A 27,730-nucleotide genomic window follows, 5' to 3' on the forward strand; every position below is an offset into this window, starting at 1 on the left:
ACCAAAGCATGGATGGCAAGCAAGCCATGACCTGACGGGGTTGGCTCCTCACACCAAAACCTTGACATCACTTCACTCCCCCATCCTCACCTTGGCCGTTCAACTCTTGTCGTCACCACCATGCCGACCATTTCCTTTCTCCCCTTTCTCCAGACAGTCCCATGGGGCACACGGACGCTAGCTTCGCTCCTCATCTTCTTCTCAATATCCCACTATGTCTTGTCGGCCGTCGTTCGCTCCCGATCAGACGTTCTCCCCACATATGGCCACGAGCTTCCATGGCTAGTGTTTCTCCCAGAGACGAGCTGGAAGTATCCGTGGACTCTGTTAACCGCGGGTTTTGTGGAACTGAACCCCATCGAGGTATGGCTCATGAGACACGCTTCTCCATCGACGGAAGACGGCACTGACCATGTCAGCTCCTCGTGGCACTCGTCACCATTCCCTTTGCTTGCCGATACCTTGAGCGACTGTGGGGCATGCGAGAGCTCCTGAGGTTCTCCTTTCTGGTCATCATCATTTCAAACATCATTGCGTTCGGCTTCACCTGGATCATGTACTTCGTTCTGGGAGCGGATGCCGCATTGTGAGTTTGATTCGGACCTTCAAACCAATCCGCTGCTGACGGAAATCAGTGCAGGACTTCCATACCATGGTCTATCCGGCCTGCAAGCAGGCTTACTAGTCGCTTTCACCCAGATTATCCCAGAACATCAAATCCAGCTGTTTGGTGTACTCAAGGCTCGGGTGAAGGTAAGGTCACGCACAAAGCACGGCAACGATAACTGTTCGTCCGCTAACACACCAAGACCATTCCTGGGTTGTACCTTCTCCTCTCTAACGTTCTGGTCATCGTCCTTGGTCCCTCGCCTTACATCCTGATCCAATTCGGCTTCTTTGTTGCGTGGATCTATCTTCGTTTCTTCAAGCTCTCAGAGAATGGCGAGTACCGCGGCGATCGCAGTGAAACGTTTGCTTTCCAGTACTGGTTCCCGCCACCTGTCCGGTGAGTGGCTTGCTTGAACCGTTTGTGCTGGCCCCTAACTCTGAAAGGCCGTACGTCGCGATCCTTTGCGGCCATGTTTTCCGACTCGCAGTGCGCTTGCATGTCATCCAGTCATGGGATGATACCCACACGGGCGGCTACAGCGTCCTCCCTGGTCCTGGCGGCGCTAGAGCCGAGGCAGAGCGCCGAAGGTTTGTCTATTCGCGCCGAGCTGCATGCTGATATGTGACAGAGCGGTGGCTCTTCGGGCGCTCGACGCTCGGCTGGCCTCGTCGTCGCCTGTACCAACGGCAGCACCATCAAGCGATGCCGCCAAGACGGCAGGACCAGTTCCAGTGGCTGAACCTTCAGTCCAAACTCAACAGGCTTGAGTGGGCCGGCAACCTGCCTCGTACAAATGACTACGATGGCTCCTTCAGCATTGCACCGCACACACCTGCAATTGATCTACCGCCTACCCATGGTCGAAGCTAATGTTCTGCATACATAGATGGAATGTGGACTGGAAACGGAGACAACTAGCACTGGCCAAGGAAACTGTTTTTCTGCAATGACTGTTAGTATTGGGTACATAAAGTTGGAAGCGACGCAATGCCGAGTCACTCACAGGGAACTTGTTACCGGCCTGCGCCCAAGTCGTGAGGTTGGGGTTGCTGTAAGCCTCGGGGTGCTTCGCGATGTAGGCCGAAGTTGGGTGATCAGCCGGATCGCACCCCAGTACTCCCTCCTTGCGCTGGTATACCCGCACATAGTCGACGAGCATTTGGGCCGGGAATTTGAGATTACCCAGGTCCACTGACTGGAAGCCGTTCGACATGCCGAAGTTGAGAATCTGGACACTGCATCAGTACCCCCACCTCCCGTAGCAGTCTACCGCAACTTACCATTGCCATAGGCTCCTCGGAAATCAAACGCTGGCCAATGCTGACTCGGTCGTTGGGGCCAACAGCTGCTGGATACATGGTCCAAGTCTTCACGCCGCTGGACACCCAAGTGATGTGGCCAGCGCCTCGGTTCTTAGGATCGGAGAAGACTTCCACGCCTAGCTACGTCAGACAGTATTCTGAGACCGTTCTGGCCAATTGGTACTAACCATAGATGTTGAATCGCCCACTAGTCGCCTGATACACTGAGCTGTCGACACTGGTGAGGCCTGAGACGGCCTGTTGGAAAACACCACCGAGGTATGTGTTCCAAAGCGTGACGTCCGAGTTGTAGATCTCGACCGCATTTGACCGGTTGTTGAATTGATAGAAGTCATCAAATGGAGCGACTTGGACGGATTGCGACATCTGGCCAACAGTGCCGGAGATTTGAGCCTGGTGGAGTCAGTCCTATGCCCCTGCATGCAGCACGGAACTCACCTCGATGACGTCGATTTCGGGAGCTCCCCGACCCGTGTTGACGGTTGGGCCTGGGTGGTCTTCTCCTCTGCAAGTACATGAAGACAACCGTTGGCCAGGGAGGCTGGCACTGTGAGCGCAAGTTCTTGGCCACCGAACCTACTATGAAAGTGAGCCGTCATCGGTGCCAGTCGTGAGAGCCGCTCGCGGAAGACCGTTATAGGTCTGATTCGGGGCTGTGCCGACATCGCACGAGTCATACGTGTAAGGCCAGACGCCGTCCGTCGTTGCGCCATAACCGGGTCGTCCAAGGTTGCCCATGGTCCAAATGCCAGGCCAAAAGCCTGCCACCCTGTTGCTGCCTGGCAACGACACGCGGACTTCCATGTAGTAGCTGTACTGGAAGCAAAGTTGGTTCCACGACTGAAGCATACCGGATTGGAACTGGAGGTCGTGGAGTGGCTGTTGTGACATGGTGATCTTCAGGTTTCCGCCTTCTGTCGTGATTGCCGACGGGTCGTACCACTCAAGGTCACTGGGAAGTCAGCGCGAATACCATTGATACTAATTGTGATCTCACCCAGTCGGCCAGTAGTGGAGGTCGCTATTCAATATCAGCGAGACTGTCCCTCCGTTGCCGCTCCGGTGCTCACACTGCCTGCCAGTAAGGGTCATCGCCGGGATAGAAGGTCCTTCCGTCCTTGTTGAACTCGTCAGAGAAAACGAGGTTGTACTGCTGGTTGTCGAATCCGACACGAGAATAGACGTTCTGCGGAGTATCGGGGTCGATAAGAGGAGGGAAGCCAACGATGGCCGGAACTTGGCCAGTCGCGTTTATCCCTCCGAGGTTGTATGCCCCATTGGTGGACTGGGAAGGCTCGGTGTAGTGGGTGATGATGGGGTACCCAGCAAATAGGGTGATCAAGCAAATGAACAGCAGGAAGAGGCATCCCACGTTGATGACACCTCGAGCAGTGAAGACGGAGCCTCCGCGGTCGTTCTGTCCGTGTTAGCAAGTGTCGCCGCCAAACGAAGAGGAGGGTTCGTAGCGGTCCTTACTTTGCGATCACGCTTTGGGTCTGGGTTATGGAGATAGTCATCTGCTTCAGGATCATTCCATCCCCATCCGTCCCCTGCGGCCTGGTTTGGGTTACGAGGACCCATGGACGATCTCATGGAAGATCGCATTGAAGATCGTTGCGCGCCAGCGGCGGGGGGTTGACCTCCACCACCGGCACCACCAAGCAGTGAAGCAGTTGATGGCACGGGCGCGGAAGATGCTGTCGGTCCATATCTGCGGTTGGTTTGCTGCAACAGTGAGTACAAACAACGCGTGACAAATTGAACCGTCTCTGGGAAGACGGTCAAAGATGCCCACCTTTGAGTAGTCGATGGTGGGGCTCTGGGGAGGGGCTGCCATTGCTCAAGATGGCCTCTGTTGGGCGGCAGATGTCAGCCGGGCCGATGGTGGTAGCGCTATCAAGCCAGGCGAAGAATGTGCCGCAGTGGTTTAGTGATGGGCCAGGTGCTCAGTGTCGTGTGTGTCTTCTGTGTGTGTGTGGGTCGTTGTTTGGAGGAACGGCGATGAGTGGCGGCGTGCGTGGGGTTGAACGGTGGTGTTGAACGCGATTGACAGTCTAGTTGAAGCAAGCCATGAGTCGAGAAAGCGAAATGGAAGAACACTCGTGAAGAGAGAGGGAGGGAGAGAGAGCGAGCGACGGAGCGTCCGAGGGCGCTGAGCAGAGTGCGGTGTACGAGGTATGAAGCAAGTGCAAAAGGGAGGGCTGTGCAAATGCAGCAAAAGGCAGCGCGGCGGCAGTAGTTTGGTGTGTGGGGGTGTATGGGCGTATTGGGTGTGTGGGTTGTGGGTGTGTTGGGTGTGTGGTCAGTGTTTTGCCCTTGCGGCTGCTGTTGCTGTTGCTTCTTCTCCAGTGTCCCCGCGCCGCCGCGCTTCTGCTCTTGCTCGTTGGGAAGGACAGGGCCAGGGGGTACCCACTTGCTCCCTTGACAGACCTACCCCGCGCACGGGTGGTTGCCGGGTCACTCGTATGCGCGTTGTTTTACCAGGGCAGTCGCGCGGGGGGGGGGGGGGGGGTTTCGCACGCACAAGGGCGGGCGGGCTTTTCGTAGAAAGGGTCCGTTTGAGCCGGTATGCAGCTACTACAAGGGTTGGTGGCGGCGGCGGCAACAGCGGGGTACAAGGGGGCTTTAGGCCTTCAGGTCCGCTGTTGACGGGCACGCTGGCCCGTCGTCGTGTTTTCACAACTTGACCCCGCTCAAGTTCTCAAGTAATCAGGTGCAAACTGGGCAGCCAGGCCAGCCAAGAGGCCTTGCTTTGTCTCGGGCGCGCTAAACGCCCAGGCGTTATGGTTGTTTTTAACAAACAACAAAGGTGGTTCGAGGTTGTATTGCCAAGTCGCACTGGGGTAAAGCGCGCGTCTGTCTGTCGTCAAGCCACAGTAACCACAGCGCTGCTATTCAAAACCAAAGGGCCCTGACTGTCCATTCCTTGGCATTTCTGCCCTTCCCACATGGCTTGTCCATCGCTGCCTGCTGCTCGCTGTTACAAGTGCAGCACACCTTCAACCAAGCGATAGCAGAGAAATCATGGGCTGGTCGACGGCGCTGGCTGCTAGCTGGTAGTAAGATGGATGGTGGAAACTACGTTGAGTCGGGCAAAGTTTGGCACCACAACGACTGGCTGCATGAGGCTTACCGCTTACTGTAGGAGGTCTCAAGAGAACACTTCATATAGCTTCAGAGACATTTAGTGTCGCATTGTTTGAACACCAAGCAAAGCGCGCAAAGCGAGACTACAGCTCGACGAGATAGATTCCCACACCGCTCATTTGACGCACTAAAAGGGGGACCAATGTAACTTAAAGGTCACCACGTGATATTACATAATTCACCAACTGGTGACGCCGCGCGTTCTGGACACAATGTCTCTCAGTCACTCACCCGCGCACGCAACCAGCGACATCATCATCATTCTCCAACTCTTTCCTTCGTCTTCCTCTCCTCGCTGCCCACTTCACCCTTTACTAGCTCCAACAACAATGACAGTCGACACGAAGGAGATCGATATGGAGGCAGACCTCAACAAGGCAGAGTCCCTTCGCCAGTCGGCCCCAGAGCAAGCCGAAGCTCTGTACAGATCAGTCCTGAGCAGGAAGGCAGGTGCGTGATCAGACGGCCGTTTGGTGCAATGTCGTGGGAGCTGACCTGGGCAAAGTTGATGAGGATGAGCTCAAGGATCAGGAGACGGCTCTGCTAAAGCTCGGCGCCCTGTTTCGTGATACAAAGTGAGTTTGGCAGGCGACCAAACCCTGGCTCTTGCTGACGTTGATCAGCAAGCCTGAATCGCTCGCACAACTCGTTGTGGAGTCGCGGCAGTTCATGTCCCAGATTGCCAAGGCGAAGACAGCCAAGCTCAGTATGTTCTAGACGCTTGGTTGAAAGACAACATGCTAATCAACACGCAGTTCGCGCCTTGATCGACTTCTTTCCACCATCCGCTCGTGATCTTCAAATGAAGGTAACTGGAGAGAACATTGAGTGGGCCCGGAAGGAGAAGCGTGTCTTCTTGCGCCAGAGTCTCGAGATCAAGCTGGTTGCCTTGTGAGTCCTTGTCGCATGACTCGGCTTCCACTGACGTCCAAAGGCACATCGATGCTCAGAACTATCGCAAGGCCCTGTCGATGACTGAGGATTTGCTCAAGGAGCTGAAGCAACTCGACGACAAGATCATTCTGACCGAGGTCTTCTTGCTGGAATCGCGAGCAGCCCACGCCATTCAGAATCTTCCCAGGGCCAAGGTAGGTCCACAGACTTGTATTCGATGCTCATCCTACCAGGCGGCCTTGACGTCTGCGCGTACGACTGCCAACTCCATCTACTGCCCTCCACTCCTTCAAGCCCAGCTGGATCTCCAGGCCGGAGCCCTCAATGCGGATGACAAGGACTACAAGACTGCGTACTCGTACTTCTTCGAGGCGTTCGAGGGGTTCACTCAGGTAGACGAGTCTGACCCTCGCTCGTTGAGTTCTCTCAAGTACATGCTGCTGTGCAAGATTATGATGGGATTGGTTCGTTTTGCCCCTTCCATCTGTTCGCTGACAACCCCCCAGCCCGAAGATGTCACTTCACTGCTCCTGATGAAGTCGGCGAGTCGCTACGCTGGCAAGGATCTCGATGCCATGAAGGCCACCGCCCAAGCCCAGAAGGAACGAAGCCTCGAGCTGTTCAAGGCCACTCTCAAGAAGTACCAGGACCGTGAGTACTTACGAAGCTTCCGACTCTGATGATTGTGCAGAGCTTCAAAAGGATAACCTGATTCGCTCCCACCTTGCGGCGCTCTACGACACCCTGCTGGAGCAGAACCTCCTCCGCGTCATTGAGCCCTACTCATCTGTGGAGCTCTCCTGGATTTCCCACGAGGTCGGACAAGGTCGCGATGTCGTGGAGCTCAAGTGCGTGCCATTTTGTACCCCCACCTGTAACCTTGCTAATGCTCTGGTAGGCTGAGCCAGATGATCCTTGACCAGGTCTTCTTTGGTGTCCTCAACGAGAAGGCTGGTACTTTGGAGGTGTTTGACGAGCCTCAAGGAGAGGTGAGCAGTTTCAATGACACCGCGCTCCATTCCGAGGCATGTGCTGACCTAGAAGGGCTTGCTGTCGGGCGCACTCGAGACGATGAAGCAGATGGGCAGTGTGATCCAGGCTCTGTATGAGAAGGTAAGTCTATTCTGCCATCTCGCCTAGGGCAGTTGAATGAGGCTGATGCCATGTCCCAGGCGACGAGCTTGTCGTAGAAGATAAGTGAGGGCCTTGTGTCCGTACATACGATTGTGCATTCCATAGCCATGCATTGTGTGACGCCTGAACACAAGAGGTGCAACACGGTGGATGGGGTTGCTTGGAGAAATGACTCGAGCGGAGTTTGATAGCTGTCCGTTGGTACTCTGCCCAGGTGGTGCCTATGTATGACGCAAGGGCCGCGCGACGCTGATGATGCATCGTCAGTGCGTCGCGTCGTCCGCAACTCTCTCTCCACCCTCGTCTCAACCACAACACATCCACCATCTACAGTACCACTCTTGGTTAACTTTTGGTCCTGCCAAGGCAGAAAGCGTTGGAATCCCCACCTCAACCAACATTGCGCGCAGCATGGCACCCCTTCAGTTCCAGCCCCTGGCCTCTCAACCCACTCCAGAGTTTTGGTCATCCTTGACCTCGCTCAAACTAGACAAGCTTCGACTGGACGACTCGGAGATACCAATTCATGCTTGGCTTGACGAGGGACGCCAAATCGTCAATGCCAATAGGCTCACTGGAAAGGTATCTGGGGACGATGTTGCCGTCGACGGAAGTGTCCTCCTGGATGAATCGGCTTTCACACAAACTTCCACTAGGTGAGGCTCGCCGTAAAGCGTACCAAGCTCTCTCCCGCTTACATGTCTCCCAGACCGTCCCCCTCTGCCACTTTACTCCGCGGTGTGTTCAAGAATTACAACACGATCGAGGACTTTCGGTCGCCGCAGAAGAAGAAGGAGCTCTTTGACAACACGGTGACATCAGTACGTTGCCGCAGGCAGCTGTGAATGGCGCCGTTGCTGTGGACAACGCTAATATTATCAGATCCTTCAGTCTTTCGAGACAGACGAGCCCCAGCTCGATGGCTTTGTCCTCGTCGCCTTCGCTGATCTTAAGAAGTACACCTATCACTATTGGTTTGCTTTCCCGGTGCTAGTCTCGAAACCGGCCTGGCAGGTGGAGGGCAGCTTTGATCTTCTGTCGGACGACGTGAGTCAGGAGGGGGCCCAAAGCGCTGACGCGGCAGGATACACGGCAGTTTCGGCGCGGCATCGGAAGCTCAAGCGTGGTGATTGCCAAAGGTCCCCCAGGTCATCGCGAATTTACTACCGTTTCGAGAGCCAAAGAGTTCTTTGGTGACGCAGATGACGAGGAGGTAAGGTCTAGACACGTACGGCTCGCCACTAACCACATAGCGGTTTGTCATCTTCCGCGATTCCTCAGCTCAATCCGAACACCCTGGCTGGTACCTCCGAAATGTTCTCTACTACCTACAAGCTCATCAAGGTGTCACTCGGGTCAATGTCGTCTGCCTCCGCCAAGGCCCAGCAAGTAGGGTTGGTAAACTCTTCACCGAAACCTTTATGGCTCCAAACATTCGTCCACAGGCGGTTGGCTGGGAGCGTGACGCAACTGGCAGGCTTGCGAGTCGAGTCGCCAATCTTGGGCCAATGATGGACCCAACGAGGTGAGTTCATCGGTCGTTGATGGCGTGACTCATGTTTCAGGCTAGCGGAACAGGCAGTCGATTTGAACCTCAAGCTCATGAGGTGGCGTATTCTCCCCAGCCTGGACCTTGAAAAGGTTGCCTCTACCAAATGTCTTCTGCTTGGTGCGGGCACACTTGGATGCTACGTAGCCCGTGTCCTCATGGTGCGTAGAGTGTGTACGAGATATGTGTTGAAGTCCAGGGCTGGGGTGTCCGAAACATCACCTTTGTCGACTCTGCCCGCGTGTCATACTCGAACCCGGTACGGCAGCCTCTGTTCCAGTTTGAGGACTGTCTCGAGGGGGGCAAGCCGAAAGCGCAGTGTGCGGCCGACCGACTTCGACAAATCTTTCCTGCCATCGTAAGTGCTACTGCTCAATGGTACCGTGCGATTCCTAACATAATCAGAATGCCACTGCCCATGAGTTCATGATCCCGATGCCCGGACATCCGGTTGCCGCCGATGGTGACGAGGCAACTGCGGCCAATGTCGCAAAGCTGACACAGCTTGTCGATGAGCATGACGCCATCTTCCTCCTCATGGATTCTCGTGAATCCAGGTGGCTGCCTACTCTGCTAGCGGCGAGTTCTGGAAAGATTGTTGTCAACGCTGCACTGGGGTTTGACAGCTACCTTGTCATGAGGCATGGTACCTCCCCACTCGGCCAAGCTTCGCAGCGCTTGGGATGCTACTTCTGCAACGACATTGTTGCTCCAACGGATGTAAGCAAGGTGGTCGTTTTGGAGCTTACTACCACACGCAGTCACTCACCGACAGGACATTGGATCAAATGTGCACTGTCACGCGACCTGGCATTGCTCCAATTGCGGCTGCGGCCGCGGTAGAGCTGTTGGTTTCCACAGTTCAGCACCCATTGGGGTGAGGATTTGGGCCGTCACGTCTGCTAATCTTTTTCTAGGGTATCTGCCCCAGCAGAGCGCTCCTCCTCTGATGGCAGGGTCACCGCCTCGCCACTGGGACCTGTCCCTCATCAGATTCGTGGCATGTTGAGCCAATGGAACACGGTGCTTGTCGAAGGCTCCGCGTATGATCGCTGTACCGCCTGCAGTGCCACAGTGAGTACCGTTTTGCGCGATAGCAGTGCTCACCTATTCAAGGTGGTGAAGGCGTATCAAGAGCAAGGATTCTCATTCCTTCGTCGGGCTTTCAATGAAACCGGGTTCCTTGAAAGTGTTACTGGGCTGGATAAACTTTACGCTGAGAGTGAAGCCATTCTGGACAGCGTGGATTGGGAGGAGGACAGCGATGAAGGGCTGTAGGCAATATTTTGGGTTGGGCCCGAGACTCATATTGTGCTTATAGTTTCTACACCGTTCGGCCAGTACGCAAGCCAGCGACGAGCCATGCCAGTCATGCATTGTTGAACTTGATGCCAGGTGATTGCAAACGAGCAAACGGACGAACACATCGACAACCATGACGTCACTGGCACTTTCCCATTCCCTGCATCACACCCACCTCCATTATTTATGATTACGTAATAATGCTTGATAGAACGGGACCTGTTTGTGTTTGTAAACAAAGCAAACACGGTCGACTTGGATCTTGTCTTGTCCGTCGCCGCCATTGCTCCTCCTCCATCTTTCTTGTCCTTCTCACACTCCGACTCAACCCTCACCCAAGCACGCCAACTTATCTGGCTGGCATCATGGACTATCGCCGTCGAACGTTGGCATCGGATGGGCCAGCGGGTAACGCTGTAAACCCTTATTCATCACTTCCCGTACCAAGTTCAGCAATCAAGCGACCAGCCTCTCGCAGTGGAAATGCGGGCGGCGCAAGGATGTCCATGGCCGGTTCCTTGTCCAACCACTCTCGTCCTTCCCTCATGAATAGCGGACAAGAACTGCCCATGTCGAAGCGAAGGAGCATTGCACCGTCAGGTCGCGGTCCCGGAGACGTCAATTCGCTTCCGAGTGCTTCTCGTGGAGATGCAGGAATGTATGGCCGAACCCCCCAGGCAGCGCGCAACTTGGCCAAGTAAGCTCATATCTGTTGCGTAGCTAACCTCAGCAGCACTCGCCGATCGTCGATATTCGCATCGGCCGGAGGCAGGTCATCCATCATGCCGTCGTATTCATCGACTAGCGTCAAAGACACCAGGCCTATCCGAGACGCGACATTTAGGACCGAGTCGGCTCAGAACATCCAGAGCTATCTGCTGCAGCATGGTTCTCAGGTTGAGCTGTCGGCCAAATGGAACGTATCTCCCACTCAGCGAGAGTTCCAAAACCTGTTCCGCTTCCTAGCCGACAGTCTTATCGGACCAGGATTTCCTTGGGGCAAGAAGTTTGACGACGACTGTTTGGCTATCCTACGTGATCTCCGATACCCGGCCATGGAGACTGTCAGCAAGACGGCACTGGCTGCTCCAGGTGGTTATCAGAATTGGCCAAACCTACTGGCCATGCTGAGCTGGATGGTCGAGCTATGCAAGGTACGTCGACCATCGAGTTGCCCTCAGCTGACGTTGGCGCAGGCTCAAGACCATTGGCATGATCCTGAGATCGTTTCAGACCCTCTTCTTTGGCAAGCAAATGAGTTGCCTCTGGACTACCCGCAACTGGAAGATCGGCTTCTTTGGGACTTCTCTTCCAAGATGTACAAGGAATGGTTTGATGGCGTGACGGACGACGACTTCTCGCACGGTGAACGAGAGCTGGAGGAGGCGTTTGGTGGGTCTAGGCGGGCTGCGTGAACCTGCATCTGACTGACCGCTCGCAGAACGTATCACTCTGGCTTCGGGTGAAGAGTGTGAGCGACTGGAGACGGAAGTCAACAAGCGGGATGTCGAACTACGTCAGCTCCAGGCGCAGGAGGTGGGTTGTGGTCAGGTCGACCTACTGTCGCTGATCATTATAGCCGCCTCTTAAGCGGATTGAAGACGAATACCTTCAACTTATGAGCGACAAAACGAAGTTCATTGCTTTCATTGATCTTCATCGACAGAAGGCCGACAAGCTGAAGCAAGGCAACGCCAAGGCTCGATCCGTGGTCCAAGAGCATGGTACGTTCATGCGCCCATGACAGCTTTACTGATATTGTGACCAGCCCGCAACATTACAAGTGCCAAGGCGGAACTTCAGGAGGCTGAAGCGGCGGTTGCTGCCCAAAACCTCTCACCAGACGAAGTCAACAGGATGAACCACGAGAGGGAAACGTTGTCTCGACACCTAGACGAGCTTCGTACAAAGATTGTCGAAGCCAGCAAGGCCGCGTACGACCAAGAGATGCTTGTCACAAAGTCCATGGACCGGTTTGAACAGCTTCTTCAAGACTACGAGGCACTCAGTCATCAGATTGGGACAACAACTTCAGTCTCTGATCCGTTCCAGCACCCGGAGCTGCCAGACATCAACTTCTCCATCGACATCGATCTTGGGGCGGAGAGCCTGAACGACATCCAGGAAAGTGGCCGATCGACAATGCAAGCCATCCGCCCCGCGCTCCAGCAATACTGCGAGACCTTTCGAAGACAGGCAAGCGAGTTTCAGGATGATGCCATTGCCCTTGAAGAGCAGCACGAACGCATCGCACAGGAGGTCGAACTCGAAAAGGAGGAACTGTCACGTCGGGAAGAGAGGCTTAATTTTGTGCATGAGCAAGCCGAGGAGGCAAAGAGCGTGAGTGCCAGCCCACTCACTCACCTCAGTAATGCTGATCATGCCCAGCAACTGCAAGCCGAAACCATTGAGACCAACAGGACTGTTGCCAAGCTTGAGACCGAGGTGACCGCCATGTCAACCGCAAGCCAGCAAGGCGTGTTGGCAAGCCGTTCACATCTTGAAGGGAAGCGAATTGCGTAAGTTTTCGAAAAAGTAACCGTGGACCGTTGTTGACATGATACCAATGCAGATTCAAAGAGCTTCGACACCGAACTCAGCAGCAACAGGAACATGTCATCCAACAGCTTATGGGACATATTGATGTGATCATCAAGGCCAAGGACCACACGGCGAACAGTTTGAGCGGAGTCCGCAGCTTCGCAGAAGCGCAGTAGAGTAATGGCTATGCCATCTAAGTGGTAAACGAAGATTGCTATGTGATCAATCCTGTTGTTCTAGTCATGGATATCAGTGTGCTGCCTCATGTACCTGGTCGGTCGGGAGTGCACATTTCAGATGGTGAATGGACCGCATGTCGTGCATGGTCCAATGTCGCCGTCCTTGGCCATGTGTTAGTTCCAAGACTGAGATCAGTGGTGGCCCCTCAGATTCTCATCGCACCTTGATGGATGCAACTGGACAGGTCTGGCTAGGGTGGGCTTTGCTGGTATGCATGCTGATGATAGGTAGTACTGACGGGTAAATGGCGTGCTTATTTTGCATTCTCGTGGCAGCAATGGGGCTCGCTGGTGCGCTGGTTGTTCGTTCGTTTGGGGAAACATGAGCTGTGGCAAGGCCGTGCCAACAAGTGCCCCGCGACACGCGTACGGTGGTTGTGCGTTGTTGCTAGATCCCAGTGCACGTGCCTCTGTACTCGATAACTTGGCATTCTATGGGAACCTGGGCATGTGAGCTCCATTCCATTCTGGTGGTCAAGTTATGGATGAGCTCTTTGTGTGCCAGGTGAGCGCGCTCAGTCTTGCTTTGGCTCTAGCTGGACGCGTGAGGGGATGATGACATGACGTGTTGATGATGGGCGGTGGTAGCTATGGGTCGTCGCGAGTTTTGTCAAACCCTTAGTCTAAAGGGTGATTGATGGGTGTGTGAAGTCAACTGTGCCAGGCCGCCCCGTGCCCTCCCGCTAGTGTGCAAGTCGAGGCTGACGCGCGGTGAGGCATTCATGCAGGCTGATGCCCTATTACTCAACAAGGGCCATGCAAATTCCCTGCCTACTCATGGCGCCCTTTGCGCCCGTTGCCCTCGTCGCCGCCCCCCCCTCCTCCCCCCCCGTTGCACCCGTTGCACCCTGGACCCTGTCTCGCGTGTCAGTTGTACGCTCTGACGCTCTGGCGCTCTGGCCGGCCACGGTCCCTTGACTCGCCCTGCCTGCCTGCCTTGTCTGGCCCAAACCCACCGCCGTCTCGTAGCCGTGCCGCCGCCGCCGCCCGCCCTCCGCCACCTCCGCCTCTGCACACGCGCGCGACACGACGTGTTCACCTGCGCCATTGCCTGCCAATCTCACTCACGTCGAAACTGGCTGGGCCGTCCAACACGTAGTGCTATCAATCATCCACTACAACCACCACCACCCACCACCTCCTCCTCTTCCTTCTCCTTGTCCGACTTTCTCCCCCTACCACTCCCCCCCCCCCCTTTCCATCCATCCTATTCTCTCCTGTCGGCTTGTCCTTGGCTGCATTCACAGCTGGCACGACTTTGGACCGCCCCCCTTCTTCCCCTTTTCAGTTCGCTCGCTTCTTGTCGCTTTGGTCTTTTCCTCGGACGCACAGGACCGGCGCTCATTCCTCGACCACAGCTCGTCGTTGCTACATTGACTTCAAGACGTTGAACGACAAGCATCAGTTGTAGGAGCACACCTTGCGCTCCTTCTCACCTTCTATTCGGCTTCATGGCATCCGTCTATGCCAAGGGGACGAGGGTCTGGGTACCAGACGTCGCCGCTGGCTGGGTACCCGGCACGGTCACGTCGGTGACCCTCCCGTCCGACACTGAACCCACCTCCGAGGTGACAGTCGTCGTGTCAATCGATGGCAACAGTTCGAGCGATTCAGGCGGAACCAAAGACTACAAGTGCACTCTCGCTGGACTTCAAGCAGCCGAGTCGAATGGCAACAGCCTGACCACCTCCTCTGCGTCACTGGGGCGAGACGCGCTCCCACCGCTTCGTAATCCGCCTCTACTGGAGAGTTCCGAGGACCTTGCAAGTCTCTCCAACTTGAACGAGCCAAGTGGTGCGTCTCTGGGCCACCTTGCTTTCCAACAAGCCTGACCTCCACTAGTCCTACATGCGATCGCCACCCGATATGCCGCTCACCAGCCCTATACCTACTCTGGCATTGTGCTTGTAAGCATGCCCTACACCAGCTCAACTTGGTGTGACTGACATTGGTGTTACCAGGTCGCATTGAATCCGTTCAGCCCAGTGCCCCTTTGTGAGTTGACGCACTGGACATGCCGTCTTGAGGAGGGGTCCAGCTTTCCAATGCTGACCATTCAGACGGAAACGAAATCCTTCATGCTTATGCGGGAAAGAAGAAGGGTGAACTGGACCCCCATTTGTTCGCCATTGCAGAGGAGGCCCTCGACTATATGCGCCGAGGGACAGGTGATGGTGGAGTTGACCTGACTGGTGCAGGCGACCAGACCATTGTCGTCAGTGGTGAAAGGTGCGTCTTAGCTCGGCCCAGATGCGAAAGCTGACCTGCGCAGTGGAGCGGGCAAGACTGTATCCGCAAAGTACATCCTGCGTTACTTTGCTTCAGTTCATAACCCTGGCAAAGAACACCCCGTTTCCGACCGTCGACGGGGTGACATTGCCAACAACGAGGACGAAGGCATGAGCGAGATTGAGCGACAAATCCTGGCCAGCAACCCTATTATGGAAGCGTTCGGAAATGCCAAGACGACCAGAAACGACAACAGTTCGCGGTTTGGCAAATACATCGAGGTACGTGCTGACAGGAGACAACGCTGACCGTAACAGGTCCTGTTCAGCAAGGAGAATGAGATTGTCGGCGCGCGGATTCGCACCTACCTTCTGGAGCGCTCGCGTCTGGTCTATCAGCCGGATACGGAACGCAACTACCACGTTTTCTACCAGCTTTTGGCCGGTGCGCCGTCAAAGGAGCGCAAAGACCTCTCGCTTCCAACCGACCCACAGCAGTTCGCGTATCTCGCCGGTGGTGGGCCATCGTCCTCTACCATTCTGGGCGTGGATGACGCAAAGGAATTCCGTGACACACAGGAGGCCCTCAGTACTGTCGGCATCTCAGTGGAACGCCAGTGGTCCATTTTCAAGGTTCTCGCTGCCCTGCTTCATCTCGGAAACGTCAGGATTACGCAGGCTCGGACGGACGCTGTGTTGTCCGACGATGACCCCGCTCTCCTGATAGCGACCGAACTCCTTGGCTTGCCCCTGGCGGACTTCAAGAAGTGGACGGTCAAGAAGCAGTTGACAACTCGAAACGAGAAAATTGTCACCAATCTCGGGTCTGCTCAGGCAACAGTTGTTCGTGACTCTGTGGCCAAGTTCATTTACTCGTGCTTGTTCGACGTAAGTTTCAGTCGAATACCACGTGGCTACATTCTAACATGTGCGCAGTGGCTCGTGAGCGTCGTGAATGAGAGTCTGTTGAGCGGCAGTGCCTCTCACCAGTCTACCAAGTTCATTGGGGTTTTGGACATCGTCAGTGATGACCCTCATGGTGTAGTGCTGACGAAATGCAGTATGGCTTCGAGCACTTCAAGAAGAACTCGTTCGAGCAGTTCTGTATCAACTGGGCCAACGAAAAGCTTCAACAGGAGGTCAGTGGCAACATGATTGCTGTAAATCTTGGCTGACCCAGACAGTTCAATGCGCATGTGTTCAAGGTGAGCTTGACGTCCTCCGTTTGCCGTCATCAGATGTCTGACCCCCTCAGCTTGAGCAGGAAGAGTACATGCGCGAGGAGATCAACTGGACTTTTATCGACTTTACGGACAACCAGGCGTGCATTGACGTCATCGAAGGCAAAATGGGCGTCTTGACGCTCTTGGACGAAGAGTCACGACTACCTGCAGGTGCAGATGCTTCCTTTGCCAACAAACTCCACCAGCAGTTGACAAAGCCGGAGTACAAGGACGTGTTCAAGAAGCCTCGGTTCAACCAGAACGCTTTCACAATTGCGCACTACGCTCATGATGTCACGTACGACGTTGATGGGTTCATCGAAAAGAACCGTGATACTGTCCCCGACGAACACCTTGTCCTCCTGCAGGCGTCCACGAACGAGTTCCTCAAGGAGGCGGTTGAGAGATCACTTGCGGCTGCCACAAACCCTTCCACTACGGCCGCCTCTGAGCCTAAGCAAGCGGCTAAGCGTGCTGTTGCCAATGCACGCAAACCGACGCTGGGCTCCATCTTCAAGAACTCGCTCATAAGCCTGATGGACACGATCAACCACACCAATGTCCACTACATTCGCTGCATCAAACCCAACGAGGCCAAGAAGGCTTGGTCGTTTGAGCCCCAGCAAGTCCTTTCTCAACTCCGTGCCTGTGGTGTCCTGGAAACGATTCGAATCAGTTGTGCTGGATATCCCAGTCGCTGGACATTCGCTGAATTTGCCAGTCGGTAAGTGAGATATGATTCTGCCGAGCTAACACTCCAGCTACTACGTTCTAGTCAACTCCAAGGAGTGGGAGGGCAATGCGGACGTTAAAGCTTTCTGCCAGCTGCTCCTACAGCGGACACTGAAGGACGAGAACAAGTATCAGATCGGCCTTTCGAAGATCTTCTTCCGCGCTGGCATGGTTGCCCTCCTCGAGTCCTTCCGCACAGCCCGCTTGAACGCATTGGTCACCCTTGTGCAAAAGAATGTCCGTCGTCGGATCGCCTACAAGCAGTACCAGGACCTTCGGGAGCGCACCATCACCATCCAAGCTTGGTGGCGTGGCATCTTGGGCCGCCGTGTGGCGGAGTCCATGAGGAAAGAAGCTGCGGCCATTCAGTTGCAGAGGGCTGCGCGGGCATACCTGCAACGAAAGGCTTTCCTTTCGGCGAGGCAGGCTGTCGTCTCCATCCAGGCTGGTAGGTCGCTCGACGCAACCTCAACGACAGCCGTTTGCTGACATCTGCCAGTTGTCCGGGGATATCTTGCCCGCAAGCATTTCTCCGAGGAGCGCACCGTGTCGGCAGCCGTCACACTGCAGAGCCTCTTCCGTGGCATGTGAGTTGTTCCTCGGTGGCCTCCCATAGCTGACTCGCCACAGTGCTGCGCGTTCCCGAAGACAGGCCGAAACTCGGCGCGTCGTTCTTCTTCAGAGCCAATGGCGACGCAAGCTCGCAGTTCGCGAGCTCGGCGCGCTCAAAGCGGAAGCCAAATCGGCATCCAAGCTCAAGGAAATTTCATACCAGCTTGAGAACAAGGTGGTTGAACTCACCAAGACTTTGCAGAAGCGAACCGCCGACAACAAGTCTTTGAACACGAGGGTATCCGACCTGGAGAAGGAGCTCGCTGCTTGGCAGTCCAAGCACGAGGAAGTTCATCACCGTTCGCGCGATTTGGAGGCCAAGCTCGCACTCCCAACGGTCCCGCAGTCTCAGTATGACGCGATTGTCGCCGCCAAGACCGACGAAGAGAACCGGTTGCGCTCTGCCTTGAAGCGTGTTACCGATCAGGAGGAGGAGATCGGTCGCCTCAAGGACCAGTTTGAGCGTGCGACTAAGGAGTTCAACGACCGACAGGAGGCGATCGACAGAGCTATGACGAAACACACTGAAGATGCCACCACGGTAGCGGCTCTGAAGCAGGAAGTCACGACTCTGAAGGAGCAGATCAGCCGCGCCAGTGCCCTCCAGGCTCTGACGAAAGGACATCGTGACGCTCCCCCGTCGCCCACCTTCGATCGTGGCCTGCGAGAATTCGCGAATGGCCTTCACCAGGGAGACCCCAACCGGCAGGGCACTCGACGACACCGTCGCCGCCACAGCACTACCGGACATGGTTCGCCTTCAGGAGGTCACCCTGATGAAGATGGCTTTGACGTTAAGAGAGCGCCGACGGCCAACCCTCGTGCGGTGTCGGTGATGTTCCCCAACAGCAACGCTCTTCGCCCTCGTGACTCCAACGGACTTCCGACTCTGAGCGACTCGTCTGCTGACGAGATTATTCGTTTGTTGGATGACGAGGAAGGGCTTGATGAGGATGTCTTGCATGGTTTGATCGCCAACCTGAAGATTCCGGCTGCCAGCTTGCACAACCCACCACTTGCCAAGGAAGTCATCTTCCCAGCTCATCTCATCAGCCTCGTCTCCAACGAAATGTGGAAGTTAGGCATGGTCCCAGAAAGCGAGAGGTTCCTCGCCAACGTCATGCAAAGCATTCAAGGCTACGTCATGGTAAGTCTTGGTAGTTTACGCCGTGCTAACAACATATCCAGCAATTCAAGGGCGAGGATGTTATCACCCCTGGAATCTTCTGGCTGTCCAACGTGCAGGAGATCCTGTCCTTCATCTGCGTCGCCGAGGCCGATGCTCAACAAGGTGTTGCACCCGGCATGGACGAGCCCGGTGGTCGCGAATTGGACTGGGAGGCATACGAGCGACTTGTCGGCATTGTCAAGCACGATCTGGACAGTCTTGAGTACAACATCTATCACACCTGGATGCTGGAAGTCAAGAAGAAGCTCGGCAAGATGGTCATTCCTGCACTTGTTGAGTCGCAGTCGCTTCCTGGCTTCATTACATCGGACGGAAGCGGCCGTATGTTCTCCAGAATGATCGGCATGGGCAGCAGCAGCAGTCAACCATCAGCAAGTATGGACGACATCCTCAACCTCCTTAACAAGGTCTGGAAGTGCCTCAAGAGCTATTACATGGAAGAGAGCGTCATGCAGCAGGTCGTGACCGAGCTGTTGAAGTTGATTGGCACCATCGCCTTCAACGACCTCATCATGCGCCGCAACTTCTGCTCGTGGAAACGCGGTAAGTTGTGACTCCAAGGATTCTCCAATGCTGACCATGTCCTAGCAATGCAGATCCAGTACAATATCACGCGCATCGAAGGTCAGTTACTCCCATTCGTCTTCCTAGTATGACGCTGACAATGATTTAGAGTGGTGCAAGTCTCATGACATGCCAGAAGGGCTGCTCCAGCTTGAGCATCTTATGCAGGCCACGAAGCTCCTCCAGCTCAAGAAGGTCAGTCTTCCTTAGCATTCACTTGGTGGGCGGTATTGACCAAATCTCAGGCCACTCTCGGAGACATTGAGATCTTGTTCGACGTTTGCTGGATTCTGTCCCCATCCCAAATCCAGAAGTTGATTTCTCAATACCACAATGCCGACTACGAGGCTCCAATCTCGCCGGAAATTCTCAGGGCCGTTGCTGCTCGGGTCCGCCCAGAGGACAAGAGCGACCAGCTTCTCCTTCAGACGGAGCAAGACGAGGTCGGACCGTATCAGATCCCTCCCCCCCGAGACATTGCGGGTCTCGAAACATGTGAGTGCCATCCCAATCCTCGTACCAGAACGCGCAGCTGACGCTTTCTAGACGTCCCAGCTTGGCTCAATGTCCCGCTGCTGAGACGTCTGGCAACGTTCGTTGCATAAGTAGAATGACGAAGGGTTCATGTCACATTGATGCTGTCGGTTGGTCATGTATAACGTGAAATGCAAATGTCGGCGACACACTGCGTCGCAGGACATCTAGATGAACTGGCGACCGGAGTTGCTGCTAATCGACATTTCTATCGATTCTGGTGTGTCATGTGGTCGATGGTCCCAGTCCATCCCGTGCATTTCATGCAGATTGTACCTGATGTACTGTCGGTTACCGCTGGATCTTGAACGCTGTGGGGCTGATAGAGCTTCCCAGAAATCAGATCGTCGAATCTGCAGTCCAAGACAGGTGGAAAGAAAGCAGTAGAGAACGGCAGCTGCGCTGAGTGACCCGTCGTGTCAGCACGCAGACTTGACCATGAGGAATCCGTGCTTGGGGCTGCTGACCCACCACAGGAAGAATGTGGCTATTGAAAACCAAAGAAGCGATTCATCCATGTTATGACTGAATCGGACTCGTCAGAGGAGGGCGGGTGAGCGAGAGGTTGTTGCTTGAGGTTGATGATGAAGAACAAAGACGGAACGGGCACTGGGCGCTGCGACTCGCAGACGACTGGCATCATGGCCACCAGCAATTCAGGCACGATGCTCGAGCGGGGGTAGGGTCACGTGACATTCTAAAAGTTGACATCTTCCGGCAGTCTCGCATAATGTTGTCTCTCTCATACTCTCCCCATCCACTCTCACTCACCCTTGCACCTCTTGCACTCTGACCGCAGTTTGGAGTCACCTTATTGAATCGCCCCGCGACCCACACGACAGCCTCTATTGGGTTCCGCTCCGGGGCTATCCTACAAGGACCCTCGCTCATCAACATGGCTCCACAGGCTCACCATCACCGGCCGACCTTGAAGCAGGTTCGTGATGGAACTCCATTCAGCACTAGCCTGGACTGGGCCCGCCTCATTTAGTCTTGGAACACCACATACTCACACGCACAGAGTAACAAGGGCTTCAAATCGCGCCACGCCTCCAAAGGCTCGCTGAAAGCAGCTGCAAAGGGTGGGTCGAGTCTTCTGGCACTGCGAACAAGTCTGACTTGTCACAGGCAAACCGGCATCACCAAGCCCTGTAGGAGGCTCTCACAAGGCTGTTGCCGAAGCCGGTGCGAAGAAGGCCCGGCTGAATCAGCAAGCGCAAAGGCGAGATGCGAAACAGCGCGCCAACCGCGAGGACGCCAAGTTCTTCCAGACGAGTTCTGGAGGCGGTGAGTTGTCGACGACCATGACGATGAATCACAGCTGACCTTCTCCTGCAGGCAAGGTTCCACGCATCGTATCCATTGTTCCTTTGTTACCGTCCTTGTCCGGACCGCGCTTCGTTGCGGAAATTCTTCCTGCACTTGGCCTGTCTGAGACGGATGCTGCGGACATAACGTCCAAACTGAACGGGGAAGGAGGTACATTTGTCGTCCCCGCACCCAAATTCAAGACCACACTGCAAATCAACCTCCTTCCTCCCCTGGAGCTGTACCCAACCTTGGACTCCGCTCTCGTGAGCGACACGATCATTCTCCTCCTCAGTAGCACAGACGAAGTCCAACTCGAAGGGGAAGCAATTCTAAGGTGCCTGCAAGGCCAAGTAGGCATGGCAAACATCATGACATGTGTCCAGGTGAGTATCCGTACACTGCATTGTGACTGACCATATGCGCAGGCTCCGTTAGAGACCCCTTTAACTCCATCAGCCCGATCACTCGTTCACAAGTCTCTCCTTTCCTTTTCACGTTACTTCTTCCCATCAGTGGACAAGATTCATTCCGCCGATACTCCTGCTGAAAGCCTCCTCTTGGCCCGAGCGCTATGCGAAGCGTCACCATCCAGTATCAACCATCCAGAGGGTCGTGCGTTTATTGTTGCGGAAGGCGACAATGCCATTGATTGGGAGGCTTATCCCAATGACGACGGATCTCTAAGCCACCAAGGCTTGCTTCGCGTAACAGGGACGGTTCGTGGAGGGCGCCTCAGTGCAAACCGACTGGTGCATGTGCCCGGCCGTGGAGACTTTCAGGTGTCTGAGGTAATATTGGCGTGCATTCGGTGGTACATCGAGCTGATTCTCGTCCTCACCAGATCATTGCCGCCCCTCCCCTCAACATGCACGCTCGCCGGAACGCAGATCGAGCTATGACCGATGTCCAGGCCACCCCCGTTCCTCTGTCAACCCCTGATGAGTCTGCTGAGGACCTCATTGCCCACAATGTCCCCGACTTGTTGGCCAATGAGCAAACCTGGCCCACAGAGGAAGAGATGGACTCGGCTCCAGCTGCCAGTGGAGTCAACGCGGAAGGAAGGCGCGTCAAGCGCGTGCCCAAAGGAACCAGTGCCTACCAAGCCGCTTGGATTGTTGACGAGGACGACGATGTCGACGACTTTGATGAGACGGATGGGGCGAGTAACGATGAGAGATTGTCAGGAGATGAGGGCGACGGAGAACCACGTGGTGAGATTCAAGGTGGCCCTGCCTCGCTAACTTGACCTAAGGCCACATCCATGATGAGGAGGAAGAAGAGATGGAAGAGGTCGAGCTTGATTCCCGAGTGGACACGCACAAAGATATGGCCCCTGAGGATGAAGAGCAGGAGTAGGTGGTACACGCATTCTTTCGGCTTCTCCCGCTAATGAGAACACAGGTACGAGACATACCTTCGTCAGCGTGAGCGAGCGCAGCAAGACGACATGTCCTTCCCGGACGAGATCGACACTCCTCGTCACATTGCTGCCCGGACCCGCTTCCAGCGCTACCGCGGCCTTCGAAGCTTCCGCACCAGTCCGTGGGATCCCTACGAAAACCTTCCGCTCGAGTACGGAGAGATCTTCCAGTTTGAGAACTTCTCGGCAACTCAGAAGCGGGTTGAGCGCGAGGCACGTGAAGATGGCGTCGAGGTATGTCCCATTTTAAAAGGTGTACGATTCCCGACCCTGATCAAGTCCAGATCGGTACGAGGATCACTCTGGTCCTCAAGGATGTTGCCCGAGAAGTGGTCGTCTCCCGGAATCCCCGACTTGCCCTTATTGTTCACGGTCTCCTGCAACATGAGCACAAGCAAACCGTTCTTCACTTTGCGGTTCAAAGGAACACAGAGTTCACAGAGCCAGTTCGAGCCAAGGTAAGTCGCCCGCTGAATGGGAACCGGGTCGGAAACCAGGTGCTGACTCTACGTAGGAGCCGCTCGTTCTCTGTGTCGGACCGCGCCGTTTTGTTATCCGCCCGCTCTTCTCTCAGCATGTACGAGGCGGCGGAAAGGGTGTGAATAACGTCCACAAGTCGGAGCGCTTCCTCAAGCCAGGTACCACAACTGTGGTTTCCACATTTGGGCCAGTTTGCTTTGGCAAGGCGCCATGCCTTCTGTTGCGCCAACAGAAGTCTGAAGGTGAGCTACACAAGCCATGCGCCTCTCTCAATCGAGACAAGGCAATGGATGGCTAGCAAGGTGTATCTGACGAGAGAGTCCCTCTGACAATCTCAGGAGTTCCGGATTTGGTTGCCACGGGGTCATTCGCTTCTTCGGATCCAACTCGTATCATTGCCAAGCGGATCGTTCTCACCGGCCACCCATTCAAGGTGCATAAGAAGACTGCGACGATCAGATACATGTTCTTCGATCGTGAGGACGTTTCCTACTTCCAGTCGGTCGAGCTCCACACCAAGTATGGGCGCACTGGTCATATTCGCGAACCACTGGGCACACATGGCTACTTCAAGGCGCACTTTGATGGCCCTGTGCAGCAGATGGATACTGTCTGCATGAGCCTTTACAAGCGACAGTTCCCTAAGGCGAGTCCTCCCTGTCGTACCGGGCGATCGTTGCTGACACCACGCAGTGGTCCGAGGACTTCAAACCGCCACAGGGAACCCACACGCCCGCGATTCCCTCGGAAGAGGATATGGATGTGGAGTGATGGTGCTCCATGCTTGATGCATTCTACATGTTCATACATTGTTGCCCGCAGACCTCGAAGCCATTCCAAATCCTAACCCCACCCCACTTGGTGGAGCGGTGACTTTGCGTGCCGCAGCAGCGGCTTCGAGCGTCGCTGTTGCACTGTCTATCGAGACTCCTCCACCTGGAACTGCGATGAACGGATGCTCCAGCAATGCCGATGCAGTGGGGCGTGCGTTGTGGTTGATTTCGAATGTCCGCTGAAGGAAGGACGCTGCGTCGGGAGAAATATCGTTCGGAGTAGGGGGCTTGGGAGCCTCTGATCCGCCAATCTGCTTGTTAGCAGAAACTTTCCACGCAGGACGTACCTTGTAGAGGGCTTGCATTTGAGATAGCTCTGCCCAAGGGTGGGTGCCTGTCAGCATCTCGACGACAAGGCACCCAACACTCCAAATGTCCGCCTTCGAGGTATAACTTGTCTGCTTCACAGCTTCAGGAGCCATCCAGAACACTGAGCCTTGCAAAGACGGCCGATTGCCACGGATTCCCATCAGGCCTGCCAGTCAGCACCACCTCCGTTTCGCGTTGGCATTCTCACTATTTTCAGCTTTCTTGGAGATGCCGAAGTCGGATATTTTAATGCCGCCCTTGTTGTCGACCAGGATGTTGGCGCCCTTGATGTCTCGGTGAATGATGCCCCGCTCGTGAAGATAGTTCAAGCCGGTGATGATTTGTCGCGAAAAGTTGCGCACAAGTGCTTCTTCGAAAGCGCCATAGTTGTTGAGAAGAGCGGCCACTGAGCCTCCTGGCACATACTCCAAGAAAATGTTGAGATGTTTGTCGTTGTCTGTGGCTGAATCTGTATCGTTTGTCAGTGCAGCCGCTCGCAGAAGTCGGTGCGGTCGAGACTCACCCAGGTAGGTGACAATGTTCTCATGCTGAAGCTCCTTGAGAATGTCGATCTCACGCTCAAGTGCCTGCACCATGTTTCGCCTTCTCTCCTCGTTGCGGATATCGCCCGACGATGATGGTAATTCCACTTGCTTGACCGCCATCAATAGGCCTGACTGGGCGTCCATTCCGAGATAAACAGAGCCAAACGATCCGGCACCAATAAGGGCGCCTTTGATCCATTTGATGCTCCGCTTAGCTGGGTATGCGTCAGCTTCGTGGCAGTTAATCAGGTTGTGCTCACATCCGGTGGAGGTGAATGCGCGACCCGGTCCCTTCCTGTCATCGTCACTGGTTGCGTCCGAGTCCTCATCGTCATCGTCAAAATCGTTTTCGTCGTCGTCAGACATGACGGAGTCGTCATCGCTGTCGCTTCTGGAGGTCAAAACCGATTCGTGGTCAAGCGTGCCCATGCTAGCTCTACGATTCTCCACCTCGGCAGTGATTTCGTCCACTGTGAGGAGACTGGCTGTATCGCTTCGATCTCGATTGCGGCGGATAGACGACAGGATACTGATTCGACTCATATTAGACCCCGACGATCCACGACGCGGCCGCAAGGCCTGTGGTCTGACAGTCGAAGGCGCTGGTGAATACTCTTGCAGCGAGTCTACCAAGCTCTCCCCAGTGGACTCGAACGGTGGAAGTAGCGGAGGGTGGCTATCACGGGCGAGGCCTTGTTGTTGACCTGTTTCACTGTCGATGGCAGAACGGCGGGAGCCATCGGTGGTTATCTCGCCCTCCTCAGGGATTGCAGCGGGTGTCGTTGTTGACGAAACGGTTCTGGTTGACGCAGGACGCCCCATCCTGTTCGGGCTCGACACGTTCTCCACACTGGACCGCGGCGACGCGATGGCCATTCCAAGTCGGTCGCTTTGCCCATGAGACAAGCGCAGCATACTCTGGCGAACCGTCTTCTCAAGTTCCTTCTTCTTGACTGCAGGAAAGTATTCGGCCAGGTGGCTAGAAATGAGCTCTGAGGGCGGGCGATGGCCACGAAAGCTGTACATCCATCTGGGCTTGGATACGCCGCCGCCAGATGGTGAAGTGGATGACATCTGCGAGGGTGACGTTTCGATACCGTGAACGTGGAGACCGGACAAGATCGACAGCGCACTCGCGCGTTTCGGGTTCTTCGTTGTTGAGGAATCCTGGCTTGGGATAGTCAAGGTTGTAACACCGCGTGCTTCGCGAATAGGCGAATGAGGTGACGTGGGCAGGTGATCGATAGGCCCCAGAAACTGCTGAATGTTCTTGCGATTTTGGGCGTGGGACACTTTCCGCAGTAGCAGTCCATTCTCGTGCATTACTGCGGTATCGTAATGGCTCACAGCGTTGCCCTGGCAAATGTCCAGGAGAGCCGAATCTGTGAGGCGGATATCTGCACCTCGACGTCAGCAAATCGACACAAGGTGAGAGGGTGGCCTCACCTCCGCCTTTCTCGGATCTGATGTAGACTCCCCAACCGTCCACTTCAAGCTTATCGCTGTCATTGTCGATATCGGCAGTGAAGCTGGAAACACTGCCCTCCTTCTTTTTTTGGAACTTCCTGAGAACTATCTCCAATGCTTCTACCCCGCTCGAGGTTTCGGGGGGGAACTGGACCTTCTTGGTGGTCATATCCTCGGTGTCCACAAACTTAACTATGCGCTTTGGCAAGTTCAATTGTTCTCTCCTTAGGTCATCGCCGTTGAGGCGGAATGGATGGACAGGTGCGAGCGCTACGCTGCGATGCAGGGGCCCTTGGTGTGGGGGGCTGGCAGATCGGGGAGTGGAGTTGTCGAGCCGATTGGATGTTGGCTGTCGCCGATCGAACTTGCGTGTCGTGGCCATGTCTGAGACTGTACGTTGAATGCCAGAGGGACTCGTATTGGTATCAGTTGTTGAGCGAGGCGCTGCGCTACCATGAGCGTCAAACACCGGGCTTGGCGACCTTCTGCCGCGCGGTGCCGGAATACGCAGTGTGGTGGAATACGCGTCTTGGCCCACATTACCGGTGGGCAATGTAACAACTCTTGTATCTGGCTTCGGCGTTATTAACGTGCGGCCGGATGGCGACACGGCCATCGGGGGGTTCGACGTCGGGTGAGGAGGTGGAACGATGATGGGTGGTGGCCGAAATAGCTGTAGCCGTGTCGAAGTGGTGGCATTCGCCAATCGTTGCGGAACCTGAGCGCCTTTGCCTTCGTGCTCGAACGCTGGTACTGGGCTGCCATTGCGGGAGGGAGACCCAGTGGCTGCGCTGAGCCCACTTCCCGACGCAGACAAGTTGCCTTTGGCTGCCCGCTTCCGCAGGTCCCGGACACCACCGAGCAGCTTGACTCTGTCCCCGATCTTTCCAATGCCAATCTCCTTGAGACTCGCCATATCAAGGTCCAACAGCACCTTGCCGTCGATATCATTCTGATGAAAGAGAGCGGTGTAGTTGTCGCACTTGTAAATGCTCAAGAAGGTGGCGATTTGTTGGGGGCCCCATGATTTGACGTGAGCGGTGAATGCGATGCCCGGCGCTGGGGTCAACAATGGTGGTGTTGGTGGGCGATGAGGCGTCGATGCTTGGCTCATAGAGTCGAGGGAGTTGGCAAGCTCTCGGCGAGGGAGTGGTGGCTGGCTCGCGAGAGACGCCAGTGGGCCAGAGAATCCGGCCGAAGTTGGCGTGGTCGTGTCGTCGAGTCGAAATGGAGCCATGAAGGAGGACATTGCGAGTTGGCCAAGAGGGTATCTAGTCAATGGACGACCAGTGCGCGACTGTGATGTGAGCTGGACGTCGGTATCTCGAGTCCTTACGATGCGCTTTGGACATGCGGGAGTGACCTGACCAGACGACAGACGACGTGCAATGGACCGAGTCGTGAGGCAGGACCGTTTCAGGAGAAGCGATTAAGGAGTAGATGGGGTCGGTTGTTACCGAGCTGGCTGGTTGTTGCTGTGTTTGCTGATGCAAGAGAGGATGAGGAGGGCGTAGAAGAGAGCGAGCAAGCGAGACAGAGAGAGAA

General features: G+C 55.3%; 6 protein-coding genes across 6 annotated transcripts; 4 read left to right on the forward strand and 2 right to left on the reverse strand.

The window, feature by feature from the left end:
• Window positions 1-120: 120 nt before the first annotated feature.
• Window positions 121-1,377, forward strand: RBL19 (Rhomboid-like protein 19; the record flags this gene model as incomplete). The annotated part of the gene is made up of 6 exons (XM_062767835.1): window positions 121-363; window positions 420-586; window positions 636-753; window positions 810-1,006; window positions 1,054-1,197; window positions 1,239-1,377. The coding sequence occupies 6 exons, from the start codon at window positions 121-123 to the stop codon at window positions 1,375-1,377; spliced, it is 1,008 nt and encodes a 335-aa protein (XP_062623819.1).
• A 147-nt stretch (window positions 1,378-1,524) lies between these two features.
• On the reverse strand, window positions 1,525-3,769 carry KRE6_3 (Beta-glucan synthesis-associated protein KRE6; the record flags this gene model as incomplete). The annotated part of the gene is made up of 9 exons (XM_062767836.1): window positions 1,525-1,551; window positions 1,614-1,838; window positions 1,891-2,048; window positions 2,100-2,325; window positions 2,371-2,479; window positions 2,513-2,884; window positions 3,003-3,349; window positions 3,409-3,657; window positions 3,728-3,769. 9 exons carry the CDS (start codon window positions 3,767-3,769, stop codon window positions 1,525-1,527), a joined length of 1,755 nt encoding a protein of 584 aa, XP_062623820.1.
• A 1,561-nt stretch (window positions 3,770-5,330) lies between these two features.
• ATG7 (Ubiquitin-like modifier-activating enzyme ATG7) lies at window positions 5,331-10,027 on the forward strand. Its single transcript, XM_062767837.1, has 21 exons — window positions 5,331-5,529; window positions 5,585-5,654; window positions 5,703-5,785; window positions 5,835-5,970; window positions 6,014-6,167; window positions 6,207-6,437; window positions 6,480-6,624; window positions 6,665-6,821; window positions 6,872-6,962; window positions 7,018-7,086; window positions 7,441-7,763; window positions 7,817-7,928; window positions 7,990-8,154; window positions 8,192-8,320; window positions 8,361-8,632; window positions 8,673-8,817; window positions 8,856-9,014; window positions 9,062-9,376; window positions 9,418-9,533; window positions 9,574-9,730; window positions 9,773-10,027. The coding sequence occupies exons 1-21, from the start codon at window positions 5,409-5,411 to the stop codon at window positions 9,932-9,934; spliced, it is 3,312 nt and encodes a 1,103-aa protein (XP_062623821.1). The 5' UTR covers window positions 5,331-5,408; the 3' UTR covers window positions 9,935-10,027.
• Window positions 10,028-10,273: 246 nt separating this feature from the next.
• Window positions 10,274-12,682, forward strand: NDC80 (putative kinetochore protein NDC80). The gene is made up of 8 exons (XM_062767838.1): window positions 10,274-10,655; window positions 10,692-11,112; window positions 11,155-11,350; window positions 11,400-11,494; window positions 11,538-11,682; window positions 11,727-12,298; window positions 12,347-12,477; window positions 12,531-12,682. The coding sequence occupies exons 1-8, from the start codon at window positions 10,324-10,326 to the stop codon at window positions 12,673-12,675; spliced, it is 2,037 nt and encodes a 678-aa protein (XP_062623822.1). The 5' UTR covers window positions 10,274-10,323; the 3' UTR covers window positions 12,676-12,682.
• A 1,234-nt stretch (window positions 12,683-13,916) lies between these two features.
• Window positions 13,917-24,087, forward strand: MYO2 (Myosin-2; the record flags this gene model as incomplete). The annotated part of the gene is made up of 24 exons (XM_062767839.1): window positions 13,917-14,532; window positions 14,799-14,967; window positions 15,011-15,248; window positions 15,285-15,854; window positions 16,028-16,105; window positions 16,151-16,171; window positions 16,222-16,913; window positions 16,951-17,369; window positions 17,421-17,508; window positions 17,552-18,680; window positions 18,722-19,265; window positions 19,311-19,346; window positions 19,423-19,481; window positions 19,532-19,781; window positions 20,949-21,107; window positions 21,159-21,514; window positions 21,557-21,919; window positions 21,973-22,342; window positions 22,384-22,483; window positions 22,533-22,785; window positions 22,836-23,009; window positions 23,066-23,273; window positions 23,370-23,550; window positions 24,054-24,087. The coding sequence occupies exons 1-24, from the start codon at window positions 14,190-14,192 to the stop codon at window positions 24,085-24,087; spliced, it is 6,834 nt and encodes a 2,277-aa protein (XP_062623823.1). The 5' UTR covers window positions 13,917-14,189.
• Window positions 23,834-27,434, reverse strand: byr2 (Protein kinase byr2; the record flags this gene model as incomplete). Its single annotated transcript, XM_062767840.1, is given in 6 exon segments — window positions 23,834-24,339; window positions 24,382-24,642; window positions 24,697-24,933; window positions 24,979-26,100; window positions 26,165-26,971; window positions 26,987-27,434. The coding sequence occupies 6 exon segments, from the start codon at window positions 27,432-27,434 to the stop codon at window positions 23,834-23,836; spliced, it is 3,381 nt and encodes a 1,126-aa protein (XP_062623824.1).
• Window positions 27,435-27,730: the final 296 nt, after the last annotated feature.

Source organism: Vanrija pseudolonga, chromosome 1 (genome assembly GCF_020906515.1).
Source record: "Vanrija pseudolonga chromosome 1, complete sequence".
NCBI lineage: Eukaryota > Fungi > Basidiomycota > Tremellomycetes > Trichosporonales > Trichosporonaceae > Vanrija > Vanrija pseudolonga.

Excerpts from the sequence above, each read along its gene's own strand:
- NDC80 (XM_062767838.1), top strand. The coding sequence starts at position 10,324 with ATGGACTATCGCCGTCGAACGTTGGCATCGGATGGGCCAGCGGGTAAC. Across the intron at positions 10,656-10,691 it reads GCAGCGCGCAACTTGGCCAA|CACTCGCCGATCGTCGATAT; the intron begins GTAAGCTCATAT and ends TAACCTCAGCAG. Across the intron at positions 12,299-12,346 it reads AAGCCGAGGAGGCAAAGAGC|CAACTGCAAGCCGAAACCAT; the intron begins GTGAGTGCCAGC and ends GATCATGCCCAG.
- ATG7 (XM_062767837.1), top strand. The coding sequence starts at position 5,409 with ATGACAGTCGACACGAAGGAGATCGATATGGAGGCAGACCTCAACAAG. Across the intron at positions 7,764-7,816 it reads TTCACACAAACTTCCACTAG|ACCGTCCCCCTCTGCCACTT; the intron begins GTGAGGCTCGCC and ends CATGTCTCCCAG. Across the intron at positions 8,818-8,855 it reads ACGTAGCCCGTGTCCTCATG|GGCTGGGGTGTCCGAAACAT; the intron begins GTGCGTAGAGTG and ends GTTGAAGTCCAG.